Below are 13,927 nucleotides of genomic sequence, written 5' to 3' on the forward strand. Positions count from 1 at the left end.
TGTGTGTATGTGTTGGGTAACAACAAAGAATGAGGGAGAGAGAGAGAGAGGGAGAGAGAGGGAGAGAGAGGAACGAAAGAGCTCAAGAGCATGTTTTGCCTGGAAGGCAAGACTTGCAGCCAATCAGAGCGCTGGGGCCTCCCTCTGCGACTCCACTATTGAGTCTATAACCCGCTGGCCGGGCGGAGCTGGCAGCATTTGACTGTGGCTTGGGACGCGACGAGAAACGCGCCGCGACCGCCGGAAGACCGGCGATGGTCTAAGCGCCCCTCGGCCGACCCTCCCCAGAGACGCTGCCGGGCCCTCCCCTCGCCCTCCGGACACGCACCCCCGCCTGGTCTACTCCGCCTCCCCCGCGCTCCTGCCCGTTCCGGCTCTCCGGCCGAGGCCAGCCCGGGGGGTGGCGCGGCGCCCGCCAGGATGAGTGGCTCCTTCGATCGCAAGCTCAGCAGCATCCTCACCGATATCTCCAGCTCGCTCAGCTGCCATGCGGGTTCCAAGGACTCGCCCACCCTGCCGGAGTCTTCCGTCACTGACCTGGGCTACTACAGCGCTCCCCAGCACGACTACTACTCGGGCCAGCCCTATGGCCAGACCGTGAACCCCTACACCTACCACCACCAGTTCAACCTCAACGGGCTTGCAGGCACGGGCGCGTATTCGCCCAAGTCCGAGTATACCTACGGAACCTCCTACCGGCAATACGGAGCCTACCGGGAACAGCCACTGCCCGCGCAGGACCCAGGTGAGGACCACGGGGTCGCGGGAGAGTGGGGGACACGCGGAGGTTCCCGAGCGAGCGAGAGAAAGGCGAGGAATTGGAGCCGAAATCTAGGGACGCGCCCCGGGTAAGAAATGTACTGTCCGAAGTTAGAGAAGGTGGGCTAGATGACCCCCAGAGGGGACAGACGACCTTCCAGTCCCGAGACTGCGCGCCTTCGGGGCGTGGTGCGTGCGGGGCGCCGTGGTCCTGGGTGAGGATCCGGGTGAGCGAGGCGAGGACGCAGGGGCTGTGGATGTCAGAGAACCTCCTGCTCCAGGTGCTTTCCGGGCACTTCAGCAGGCGGTCCTCCATGGGGCTGTAGAGGGCTGGCGGGTAGGCAGCGGGCGCTGGAAGCTCTGCGACCCCTCTTTGGATCTGGCCTGGGGTGGGGGAGGGAGAAAGGTGAGGGGGACACGGAGAGAGACCCCTCAGAATTACCGGAACAGGGAAGGAAGCAGCAGCGGAGAGTGGAGAAACTGAAAAAGAGAAAAGTGGAGTCAGCGTAAAAGTGGAGAGACAAAGTGAGAGAAAGGACACAAGAAAGGGACAGAAGAAAGGGTGAAGAAAGGAAGGAAGAAGGGCGTCTGATGTGTCTGCAACTTTTCTGAAAATCTAAAACTATTCTAAAATAAAAAGTTTAAAGAACAATAAAGGAAGGGAGGACGGAAGGGAAAGAGGGAGAGAAGCGACCGACGGCGTGGTGCGGGTGACAGGGCGGCGGGCAGATGGTGGCGGGAGCTGCGGAGAGCGAGGCGGCGGCTGTGCGCGTCCGGTGGTAGCTTGGCGCCGGGGCCGCGCTCTGGGGGCGCGGAGCTGGGAGCGGGGGAGCGCCGCGTCGCGGGCGGCCGCCGGCCCGGCGCTGTGGCCGCAGCTCCCAGCCGGGGCGCCGGCGGCGGAGCGAGCAACCGGGAAGTCCCGGGGTGAGTAGGTGGGCCGGAGGGTGGCGTGTCCCGCGGGGCCCATGAGGGCACCGGGGTCGCAGGCCGAGGCTGAGCCGCCCACTGCCCCGTGCGTTGCCCGCAGTGTCCGTGAAGGAGGAACCGGAAGCCGAGGTGCGCATGGTGAACGGGAAGCCCAAGAAGGTCCGAAAGCCGCGCACGATCTACTCCAGCTACCAGCTGGCCGCCCTGCAGCGCCGCTTCCAGAAGGCCCAGTACCTGGCGCTGCCCGAGCGCGCCGAGCTGGCCGCGCAGCTGGGCCTCACGCAGACGCAGGTCAGTGGTGGGCGGTCGAGGGCCGCGAGGACTCGGTGGGGCCCCGCGGGACCCCGGGACTCCCCAGGCGCTGCTGAGCCTAGATGGCCTCTTAAGTTCCCCGCAGGGCCTTGAAACCCTTGCCTGTGGGTGGAGGGAACCCCAGATCTCAACCTCTGTTGGAAGTTTGTGCATTAGCACGTGTACAGGCATGCATATTTGTGAACCTGTGTGACTGAGTCTCTCACAAGGAGAGGTGTCCTCCCTGTACCCCAGAATCGCCAGCTCCCACAGGCCCCCAACAGTGTGGGTCACTCACAGGGTTGGTCACTGATAGGAGTCCACAACGTGTCTCCCCCCAGGCCAGGCATGTGTGTGTAAGAGGTGTACATATACGTGTATGCATGTATATTTGCACACAGGCTAATGGATCTGTGTACATGTGGGAAAGCACACTTAAGGAGTGAGACCTTTCAAGGGTCACTGTGCTTATAGATGGCAAGGCAGATGTACTTGACTGGGCACAGGGGTGAGTGCATGTACAAAAATGTGTGCTTGTATCAAAAGACTGCATTCCTGCTCAGCACCCAAATGCTCCACCCCTTTGTGTGTGCCGGGAGCCAGGAACAGAGATTCCTCACAAAGGGGGACAGGAACTCAGAAGTGGGACTCCCCCCACCCCCAGCCTGTCCCTAAAGCCCCCAGCAGGCTGTCACTGCTCAGGGGAGGAGTGGCGGACGCCTGGCTCCCTACAGGTGTTGACAGGCGGGCCTGGGTTGCGGCTGCTGCGTGGGGCCTGGTCCGCCGGGAATCTGGGTCACCCGGTGAGGAGCTGATTCATTGTTTGTACCAGTCATGGGGTGGAGAGCAGCAGGGGGAGGGGGAGAAACCCCAAGGGAAATTTGGGGAATCATGGCTCACCTGCTCCTGAGTCCCCAGGTCACCCCCACTAGCCAGCCCTGGAGGGCTCCTGAGTGTGTGAACGTGGGTGCTCATGTTTGCAGGGTGTTTATCTGGCTGTATCTGTGCATGTGTGTATCTTTATAGCCTGGTGTCTCGTGTGTGAAGCTGTGAGTGTGTACATTGCCGTGCATGGAGATGCTTATGTGGGTGTGCATTTGTCTCTGTGTATCTGTGCACCTCTGCTTATGGGTTTCCAATGTGAACAAAATACCACAAACCGCCCATCTCCCGTCTGGGCTGCCTTTTATTCAGTGCTTACTATGTCAGTAGTATGGCTGGCTGTTCTGAGTTCTTTATTTGTCTTAACTTATTTGAGCATCATAATAACCCTATGAGGTAGGTAATAGTGCTGCCATCATCCCCATTTTGTAGATGAGGAAAGCAAGAACCAGAGAGGTTAAGTAACTTGCCCAAGGTCCCACGCTTAGTAAGTGGCAGAGCAAAATTTGGACCTAGGCAGTCAGAAGTTCCTGGCCGAAGTTCCGTCCCCGACAGAATAATGATGCTGGCCTGGGGGTTCGGGTGCCTGGGTTTTGCCTGGGTCTTGTGTGATGGTGGGTGCTGGCCTTGCCCTCTCTAGGCTGGGTTCCCTGATGGGTTTTCACTCAGCGTTCTGCGAGGCTAACTAGCTCCCCCTTTCTTCTCTGGGGCAGGTGAAAATCTGGTTCCAGAACCGCCGCTCCAAATTCAAGAAGCTGTACAAGAACGGGGAGGCGCCCCTGGAGCACAGCCCCAATAACAGTGATTCCATGGCCTGCAACTCACCACCGTCACCCGCCCTCTGGGACACGTCTTCCCACTCTACTCCAGCCCCTGCCCGCAGCCAGCTGCCCCCGCCGCTCCCGTACAGTGCTTCCCCCAGCTACCTGGACGACCCCACCAACTCCTGGTACCATGCACAGAACCTGAGTGGACCCCACTTACAGCAGCAGCCGCCTCAACCAGCCACCCTGCACCATGCCTCCCCCGGGCCCCCGCCCAACCCTGGGGCTGTGTACTGAGCACCCCCCTGGCCTGAACCTCTCACGAAGGAACCCCAGGACCAAGCAGAAGGCGCCTCCGTCCTAGCCGACACTCAGGAATCATCGGGGAGCACAGGGGAAAGGACACCCCTTTTCCCCCTTCCCTTGCCCCTTCCTCCACGGACCCAAGAGCTTCCAGATGAAATTTGCATGGGCCAAGGATGCCCCCTGAATTTCCCTTCCCCTGCCTAGACACTGGGGTGCCCCTCCAGATGTTTGGGAACTTCACTCCGGCTGGGACAGCTGTTTCCCTTCTGCTCCAAGAGCCTGGATTGGCTTTAAATGGCTCATCACCTTCCAGATTCTAAAACTTAGTACCGAGTCCCTAGACTGGATTCCTTGGGCACTGGGGACACCGTGGAGCGCCTTCAGGTCAGGCCTGGGCTGGGGCACCAGGCACTGTGGATTCTGGGACCTGCCAGGCCTAAGCTCCTGCCACGGGGACCTGGGCTGCCCCTTAACTGAGCATTCCCTCTGCCAAAAAGACATTGAACCTTGAGACTGGGACTCAGGGTGGGGACCTCAACGAGCCCTCCCCTGAACTTTTAGCCCTCAATTAGGGTTTGAGGGTTCAACCAAAGAAAAGCCCCCAAGTAAGGGAAGCTTTTAATATTTGTGGCTTTAGAGAGAACTCGAGGAGCACCTGCCCTCCCCCGCTTTGGTCAGAGAGGAGGGGTGGATCCCAGGCATCCTTCCCGAGGACCCATTTCTTCTTCCATGTACAGGACTTTGCACAACTTTGGTTTCAAAAGCTGTTGAAAAATAGGAAGACAAAGGGCATTGTTAACAGATAGGACCAATCTCCCCTGCGTGGGTGCCTCTGCTCGCCCGCACCCCACCTATTCCTCTCCTCCAGTGAGTTGGCAGTTTTGGCGCCAAACCCCAAATCTCCAAGGCAAGACAAACCCCAAAACACCCCCTTTCCGGTGGCCTTGGAAACAGATAATTCCCGCCAAGACGGCGGAGAATGTCGGGTGACGTGCATGGGGCACAAGGGAAGGGTTATAACTCGGTGCCTTTAGGGGTGAGGGGGTGGCTGTCTGAAGGGTCAGTGGCACTGCCCCTTCCTGGCCCGGACGCCCCCCAGAGCTAACCGTCCTCCACCCCTGATGTGGTCGAACATGGAAGAAAAGGAGAGGTAGAAGACTGTAGCTATATATATAGTATGTATTTTTTTTAAAGCAACAGAGAGAAGCAGCCTCCTCCCTACTGTGGTTTCCTATTTATGTGGCCCTTTCCTCCTGGATGTACCTGCCTGTGCGTCGTGAGCTGAGAGAAACAGATGTGGGCTCCGGCTGGATTTGGGTTTGTGGGAGGCACAGGCGAGAGGAGAGACGTGGTGGATCTCGAAGAGTCCCACCCCAGGGGTAGAGGAATGAAGCCAAGTCCCACCCCCTCCCAGTCTTCTCATTTCTGCTTTCTTATTGGACCCATCTTTATATATAACATTAATAAAAAAGAAGAAAATAACCACTGAGCTCTTTGAACTGGAGGCTAGAGGCAGGCAGCTCTCGGCGGAGAGCCGGGAGTTGGGGAAGGTGTTTGGTGGGGAAGGCCCTCTGAGCCTCCAGGGTCTCCTGGGGGAGTCAGAGCCCTGGGGACCTACTGCTGGGGCTCTGGGCTCAAGGACTGGGCTGAGCCTGGCCCTGGGTAGTAGGTGCTCCTGACCCCATGGCTGCCCCCACGGTCTGGGGAGTGGAGGCTCCCAGCCCTTGGCCCCCCTGACTCCACTCTGCTTGGTGGCTTGACATCCCCTGCCAGCCAGCAGCCATCCGCCACTGCCGCTGGGTCACCTCAGGGCCGCTCTTTGATCTTGGGCTCACATGCAGACACGCTTGCACACGCGTGTAAACCCCCTGCCTCCACGCCCTGGCCCCTCACCCTCCTGTCTATCCCTTTCAGCTGGGGGTGAGGGTGAGGCCTCAGGCAGGGGGAACACCACTGCTCCCACAGCTGGCAGGGACCCCAGGCCACTGGGATCCAGGCTGGACCATGGAAACAGACAAGGGGTTTCCATGTTGACCTTCCCTGGGAGTGCTCGGGCCCTGACTCAGAGCCCTTTTGCTGCCGCGGCTGCCGGCCTGGGCCAGCAGCGCCGCCACCCTCCTCTTCCAGCTGCCAGACTCCGAGACTCTGGGGACAGAGAGCTGGAGGTGGCAGTAGGAATGGAGTGGGGTGTGTGTGAACAAACGTCTTGGCACAGATGGGAGACAGCGTGAATGCACGCACACGCTTGTGAAGCCACCTCTCTCGCTTATACACACACGTACCAAGAAACGCATCTCTACCATCACACGTACACGGACTCCCACCTCAGGCAAACGTGTTGCCCTCTGAGGCCAGTACACAGATCCAAACGCACACCTGAGACATGGTAGCGTCACACAAATATACAAATCGTACATTCCAAGGGGTACACAGGTGCACACACGCATCGCTCAAGTCACCCGAGCATCACACACACACACACACACACACACACACACACACACACACACAGGCATAGGCAGCTCCCTGTACTGGAAAAAGTCTAGGATGGAGAGTCAGCAACACCACCCAGCAGCCAAGGTGACCCAGCTTAGCCTGGAACCTCTCTGTCAGAATCTCAGTTTCCTCATCTGTCAAATGGGAACAACAATCCCCACCCTTTTGGCCTCTGTGGCTACGGTGAGGCACAAAGCAGAATAAGGATGAGAAGGCAGAAGACAGAAGGGCCTTGTGGAACAGCAGGGCTCCAGAACATGGGGGCCCTCCAACCCTCACCTCACCCTTCTGCCTCTCAGAAAATAGGCCTCCCCTCCCACCACGCCCGAGGGTGGGGGAAGGGAGGAGGGCCTCCAGCCCACGGACGCCAGCCAGGCTGGCAAGGGTTAAGTGGCAGCTGCCAGGCGGGGCTGAGCTGAGCAGTTTGGGTTGAGGGCTGCGTGCAGGCAGGAGCAGCGAGGCGGCAGCCGGGCAGACTTGCTGGAGACACTGCATTTTATTAGGACTGGGCTGCCAGCAAAGGGAGGGAGAGGGAAAAAAAGGGCAGAAAGAGAGAGGAAGGAAGGAGGGAGGCTGGGCGGGCAGGCTGGCGGGCGGGCTGCTGCGGGATGAAAGGATGTTGTAAGCTCCCTAATTCCTCCCTGCTCATCCCTGCTCTGTCAGGCTGGATTAACTGCCCGGGTGACCTCCCTCAGGGTCAGCCCCGCCCCTCACCTCCCCTTCCTCCTCTCCTCACCTCCAGGCCAGGCAGGTGGCCCTCTTCACCAGCCCTGGTGGGTAGGAGAGCCACAAGGACAGGGACTTGGGTGGGGGACATGGCAGAGTGCCTAGGTGGGGCAGCTGAGCCCATCTTCTGCCAGGTGCTTCTTGACTACACTCGTTGCCTCGTGACAACCTTCAGGGAAGAAGAGGGGGGCGAGGGAACCCCAGTCTGCCCTGAGGATCACTGTTCTCCAAACCTTAATAAGGGCTGGATTTGCTAAACTCCTACTCTGTGCCAGGCACTTTGCATGTTATCCTCGCAACAGCCAGGGAGGGGGGTGGTACAGTACTCAATTTTCAGATGGGGAAGCTGAGGCTCAGAGAGGTCCAATCTCTGTCAAGTTCACATAACTAATACATGGCAATGCTGGGATTTGAACCCTGGTCTGTCTGGAGAATGGGTGCTCTTCATGGGCTTTTCTGCAGCTCAGGTTACTAAGACGCCAGGGCAGAGTGTCAGAGAGCTGGGCAGCTGTGCCCACCCCAACCCTCCAGCCCTCCTCCCTGAGTCCTTCCCTGGGAGAAGTGGAGGCGGGCGGGGCTGGGCTTCTTCCCCAGGGCTGATCCTTGGAAAAGCTTAATGCTGTAGTCAGGAATGTGCACGCTGGAGTCAGCTGACCTGGAGTGAATCCTGCCTCCACTACTTTACTGACTGTGTGATCTTGGGCAAGTCACTTAACCTTTCTAAGCCTCAGTTTTCTCATCTGTAACATAGGAATAATGCTACCTGCCTGGCAGGTAGTTGTTGCAAGGACTAAATGGATAATATGTGTAAAACGCTTCACAAGGCATCCAGCACATGGTGCGTACTGCTCGGTGTATCAAAGTTGCTGTTGACAATGGTGACAGGGGAGATGGGGCTTACTGCCCACCTAGCCTCCTGCCCCATCCCACCCTCAATGTGCCTCATTCAGACCCAGGCCCCTGGCTGCACTTACCACATTGGTCGATCCACCGATCTCTAGGTGCACTCCAAAAAGGATTCAACCAATATTTACTGAGCACCTGCTCTATTCCACGCACTGTTCTAGGAGCTGGTACCACAGATGACTGAAGCCTGGGGAAGGGAGGCACAGATCTGGGCTACGAGCTCCATGGCCAGAAGCAGGGCCCACCCCAGACAGGCCCCCAGCTGGACAAACCTGACGCAGTCAGAGAGACTGGATGGGTTGTCAGAGGAAAGGGCAGGGCCAGTTGGTGGTGGGTGGGAAGGACACGTAGAAAGGCTTCATGGGGGAGGTGGGATTTGAATTATGCCTTGAAAGAAGGATGGCAGCATGACAGGCAGAGATGGGGGTCTGGGAACATACTCCCTGGAGACCCCACCTGCAGAATAACTCCTCTCCTAGGACTCATGGGGTGCAGAGGAAGGAGGCTTGTGGGGGAGCCTGAGAGCAGGAGCCTCGAGGGCCCTCGCGGGTTGGCTAGAGCTGATGCTGAAGGGAGGGGAGGCACGGACCCAGTGGGTCCTTAAAACCTTCCCCGGATGCAAGGCTCAGGGTCTGGCACTTCCCAGCCCCTCAGATGCGCTGGGAGCCACCCTGACTCTGAGAGCCTGGAGAAAGGAAACTCCTGCCCCTCGACTGGAAGGAGACGGCCCCTGCCCTTCTCACTTGCGGAAGTGGACGAGAAGGATGGTCTCTACCCCTGTCCTTGAGGCCCCTCCCTTTAAGGGGTCCCAGGCACTAGTGGATCTTAGAGACCTCACCCCAAATCAGCCTCTGCACACCACCCACCTCAGCAGCACACCATCACTACCACTTACTCCCCAGGCCAGCAGGGCCCCCAACCTCCGCAGGGAAGGGATTCTGGGCAGCTGAGACCAACTGGACACTCGGTGTGCAGCCTCCCAGCCTAAGGGAGGGCTCTGGTTCGCCAAGTCAGGCTGAGTTGCGTCAACCAAGCCCGGAGGGGATGGAAGAGGAGGGCAGGGGGAGAACAGAGAGGGGGAGGAGAAGGGAGAGCCTTCAGCCAGCACCCTGGCCTCGGTTTTTCCAGCTTTAATTGCAGCGTTAATCACCTTAACAAGCTGTTTACCAGCCACCCAGCAGCCTGAGGCTGGGAGGCTCAGAAGCCAAAAAGTGCTTGGAGATGAGTTTCCTTGGCCCCAGGGAAGGGGGGGCGGGAGGACAGTGTTTATGGGGGCCCTGGTGGGGCCTGGGCCAGAGGGAGCAGGTTGGGGGGATGGCAGAGAAGGCTGGAGCCAGGGAGTCAGGAAGGCCAGCCTCCAGCTCTTTTCAGGGGCCCAGTCCCCCTCCCCCAGAAGTCAGTTCCTCAGGGTAACCTTCTTGGACCTCCAGCCCCTGTCCTTCTTCTTTGTCACTCAGCCATGCTGGTCACTGCTAGCTGAGTGATTCTTTCCAGGCCCCCAGTCCTAGCTCTGCGGAGGCAGAGCCTGTGCCTCACCTTTACTGTCTCGCCTCCCGCTTATAGCACTGGGCATGGACCACGTGGAGCATTTTTGTTCACCCTGGGGAGGGTTGCTGGGCTGCAAAGCAAGGGGCCTGGGGAAATCTTTTATACCAAGGTCCCGGGGGAGCAGAGCTGGGCAGGGTTTGAACTGGGACATCAAGCATGAGGGCGGGGGCTTTGGTGTGTCCACCCCATGTGCGTAGCGCTGACTGGAGGGCAGGATGCTCAGTGGACATCAACTGCCCAGATGAGTCAGTGAAAAGAGCTCTTGGGACCCCTCACACAATCCCTCCCACTCCCATCAGATGAGGGAGTGTGGGGCTGAGGGAGGAGTGATAACTGCCCCCCTCTCTCGGCTGTTGGGGGTTAACCAAGACAATGCGAGGAGCACCCAGCACCCAATCACCAATCGCTGCTTCTGAGCAACTGCAGGAACTAACAGTGACTGCACCCTCACTAGGCATCATCTCTTCGGGAAGTGGCCCCAGAGTGACTGTGTTACTTGCCCAAGGTCACACAGCAAAGGAGGGGCAGTGAATTTAGGAGACCTCCTGGCAGAGGACAGAGTGTGGAATTGGCCTGTTGAGCCCCGAGGTGGGCTGTCTGAGAGAATGAGTGACTTAGGGACCCAAGGCAGCTGGGATAGACACCCTGGTAGGAGGCAAAGCTGGCGAGGGGACTGAGAGGGGGCGGGGCCTCAAGGCCCAAATTCCTGGGTTATCTCCTGGCGCAAATGGGAGCAGGACTGGCAATGTCTGCTGAGTAGGCAGGGACCAGAGACTCCACACCTTGGAGGATTAGGTGGGGCGGGGGAGGGGGTATCCCCCGACTCTGGGCCGTTCATCTCGCACCTGGCAATTGGCAGTGGCAGAAGCAGCAGCAGCAGTGTGCCCTTCCCTGCGCACTGAGGGCGTCTGGCCACATCATGCAACGCGTGTGGCATTGTCCCATGCCCACCCCTGGGGCCAGTCAGGCCTGCCCTGAGCTCAGGAATCACCAGTGGGGGAGGGGGGGTGACATGCCCTCAGCTAAGGGAGGGTAAGGGGGAAAGCTGAGGAAAGCAGGAGGCCAGAGGAAGCACGAGGCTGGCTGGTAAGGAAGGGAAGTCTCCCAAGTGCAAACTCAGATCCTCCCAAGATCTGAGCAGTGAAGATGCTAATGGAGCACCTACTGTGCACCAAGCCCTGTGCCAGGTGCTTTCACAGGCACCGTCTCAACTGCCTGGCAAGGGCAGTGCCATTATTATCCCACTTCCCAGGTGAGATAACTGCGGTTCAAGAGGTTAATAGTTTCCCCTAAAGTCCTCCAGTCTAGCCTTCTGAATCCCTGGCCTGTGGGCCTCTCACCACCCCATGGCCTCTAAGACTGAAATGGAGAGAAAGCAGAGAGGGGGCCAGGCTCAGCTTTCCCTCCTGTTCCCAGATCTGCCCTGTGCCCTTAGAGACACCAGGGTGTCATAAAGTAGGACACACATGTGCAAACACCCAGGCACACGTATGGATACTTCTGAGCTCTAACCCTGACTTTAACGCTTATTCACTCTGTATCCTCAGGTAAGTCATTTGCCCTCTCTGAGGCTCACTTTCCTCATCTATAAAATGGAGCTAATCATATGTATCTTTCAGGATTTCTGAGGAAATTAAATAACACATTTAAAGGGCTTAACACAAAGCTTGGCCCAGTGATGGAGCTCAATAAACTATACTGTCAGTTCTAGATGAAACCAGCTTGTATGCAGTTAAGAGTCTCCTCAGTTGACCTTGGGAGTTCTAGGTGCCCTCAATGGGCCCAAAGTTGACCCTTCCTCCTAATGAGGGGAAGTCTCATATAGAATTCCTCCCTCTACTGGGAAAGTCCTTTCTTGATTCCAACCTAAGTCTGCCACATGCTTCAGATGTAATGGAAGGACAGCCACCCAGGACAGACCCATGTGCTGGGCCTTAGCACCAGCAGAAGGGAAGAGGGCAGGGTTTAATACAGGCACACCTTGTTTTGTTGTGCTTCGTTTTATTGCACTTCACAGATATTGCAATTTTTTTTTTTAACAAATTGAAGTTTGTGGCAACCCCGAGTTGAGCAAGTTTATCAGCACCATTTTTCCAAAAGCATTATTTTTAAATTAAGGTACATTTTTTTTTAGACATAATGCTATTGCACACTTAATAGACTACAGTATAGTGTGAGCAACTATAGGGCAGTGTAAACCTAACTTTTCTATGCACAGGGAAACCAAAAAATTTGTGGGACTCGCTTTATTGCAATATTCATTTTTATTGTGGCGGACTAGAGCTGAACCCACAATATCTCCGAGGTACGCCTGTATCTCTCAGTTACTAATCAGCTAAAGAGCTGCTTCTCCACATCTGTATACTTGCAGTGGTTCGTTCATTGGTGTTTCCATTGTAACAGGAATATTTTCCCTCATTTATCGTAAGACTAGTGAACAGCGTCCTATATCTATCTTGTATCCAGCCACTGTACCAAAATTTTCTTACTTCTGGAAGATTTTCCCCCCCTAAGGTGTCTTGAGTTTTCTAGGTATACAATCAAATATCAGTAAAAAGAAATCCTTTGTTTTTTCTCTGATTTTTTTTTTTTTGTCTAGCAGGAGGGATTCTGGGGTTATAGCAGAGGTAATCTTTCATGAATGAAGAAGTCAGGAACTTCATTCGCCTCTGCATTAACTATGATCCAGGCAGGGAAGGGATGATCTCACCTCTTCAGGCACCTTCTCACCTGGGCTGCTCAGAGGGCTGTCCTGGAAGCACAGTCAGAAGTCCTCACCCTTTAGCCAGTGTCCTGCACAACTTCCTCCCCTCTTCACAAAGCAGCTTCTGTCCAGCCCACCCCTCTCGCTGTGGGGTGTTTGGGGAAGACCGTCAGACTAGGGTTCTGCTCACAGGTGGAGACCAACAGAGGAACAGGGAAATCTGGACAAGACATCTCAGGGACAGAGAAGGTTTTTCTTGCTTGGCAGTCAGAGATAATACTAACAACTAATCCTTGCTGAATCCTGACTGTGTTATAGTGCCTTTTGTTGTTTTAACTCATTTAGTTCTCACCACCCTAAGAAGCACATGCTATTAATTATTATCTTCATTTCCCACATGAGGAAGGTGAGGTACAGAGAGGTTAGGAAGCGTCCCCAACTTATATAATGTTATAAACCAATGTTACCTCAATTAAAACAAAGAAAAAGGGGGGGAAAAGGAACTTGCCCATGGTCATAGAGTTGGACTTGAACTAAGGCCTCTGGCTTTCATTTTTTTCTTGTGTGCGTGTTCCTGGGGATGACTATACTCTTCACCCTTATGTGGTAAGTTGGTGGGACAGAGGAGGATTTAGGCGGTTGGGGGAACTGGGGCAAAGGAATAGGTCACCATATCCCCTGGCATACCTGGTGTATCCCCTGGCATAACTGGTGAATCCCCTGCCATACCTGGTGTATTTCACAATACACCAAGAGTGCACTCTCCCTGTCTCCATGACCTTCTTCCTTTTTTTTTTTAATTTAATAAATTTATTTATTTTTGTCTGCGTTGGGTCTTCGTCGCTGCACGCGGGCTTTCGCTAGTTGCCGTAAGCGGGGGCTATCTTCATTGCAGTGTGCGGGCTTCTCATTGCGGTGTCTTGTCTGTGTTGCGGAGCACGGGCTCTAGGCACGTGGGCTTCAGTAGTAGTGGCGCACGGGCTTAGTTGCTCTGCGGCATGTGGGATCTTCCCGGACCAGGGCTCGAACCTGTGTCCCTTGCATTGGCAGGCAGATTCTTAACCACTGTGCCACCAGGGAAGCCCCTCCATGACCTTCTGAGATATCATTCTGATCATTATCCCCACTGCACAGTGAGGAAATAAAGATCCGGAAAGGTAAAGTGACTTGCCCAAGGCCTCTCAGCTGTGTGTCTGCATTCCAGAGACTCCATGAAGTTTCTCTGGATGAGGAGACACATTTTACTTTCCAAGGGGCTGGGGGAATAATTCTTATTGTTTGGATGGGGCTGCCAAGGGGCTGGGAGTGGGAGGGAGTTGAAGCCAGGGATGGTCCCACGGCAGATTCAGGCTTTGGAGAAGGAGGTAGGAGGACCTGAGGACGTCACCAGGGGTGGAAGAAGCCTGCATTGGTGGATCCAGCTGATCCCCCTGGGCTTGGGGAATGTGACAGGAGCCCAGCAGAGGCATGTCAGCAGCCTTCCACAGTCTGGCTTCCCCCAGGATCTGTTGGAGCAAAGAATTCCCGGTGGCTCCAGGGCTGGGAGGAGGAGTTTGCAGCAGGCCCCAGCTTGCAGGGGCAGAAAAAGCAGCTCCTGGGGCCAGCCTGAGAGGAGTGG

General features: G+C 56.3%; 1 protein-coding gene across 1 annotated transcript; it reads left to right on the plus strand.

Annotated features, from left to right (window-relative positions):
- Positions 1–241: 241 nt before the first annotated feature.
- Positions 242–5,411, plus strand: DLX3 (distal-less homeobox 3). The gene is made up of 3 exons (XM_059907482.1): positions 242–745; positions 1,787–1,977; positions 3,573–5,411. The coding sequence occupies exons 1-3, from the start codon at positions 421–423 to the stop codon at positions 3,918–3,920; spliced, it is 864 nt and encodes a 287-aa protein (XP_059763465.1). The 5' UTR covers positions 242–420; the 3' UTR covers positions 3,921–5,411.
- The last annotated feature ends 8,516 nt before the right edge of the window (positions 5,412–13,927 follow it).

The sequence above is a fragment of the Balaenoptera ricei genome, chromosome 20, assembly GCF_028023285.1.
Source record: "Balaenoptera ricei isolate mBalRic1 chromosome 20, mBalRic1.hap2, whole genome shotgun sequence".
NCBI lineage: Eukaryota > Metazoa > Chordata > Mammalia > Artiodactyla > Balaenopteridae > Balaenoptera > Balaenoptera ricei.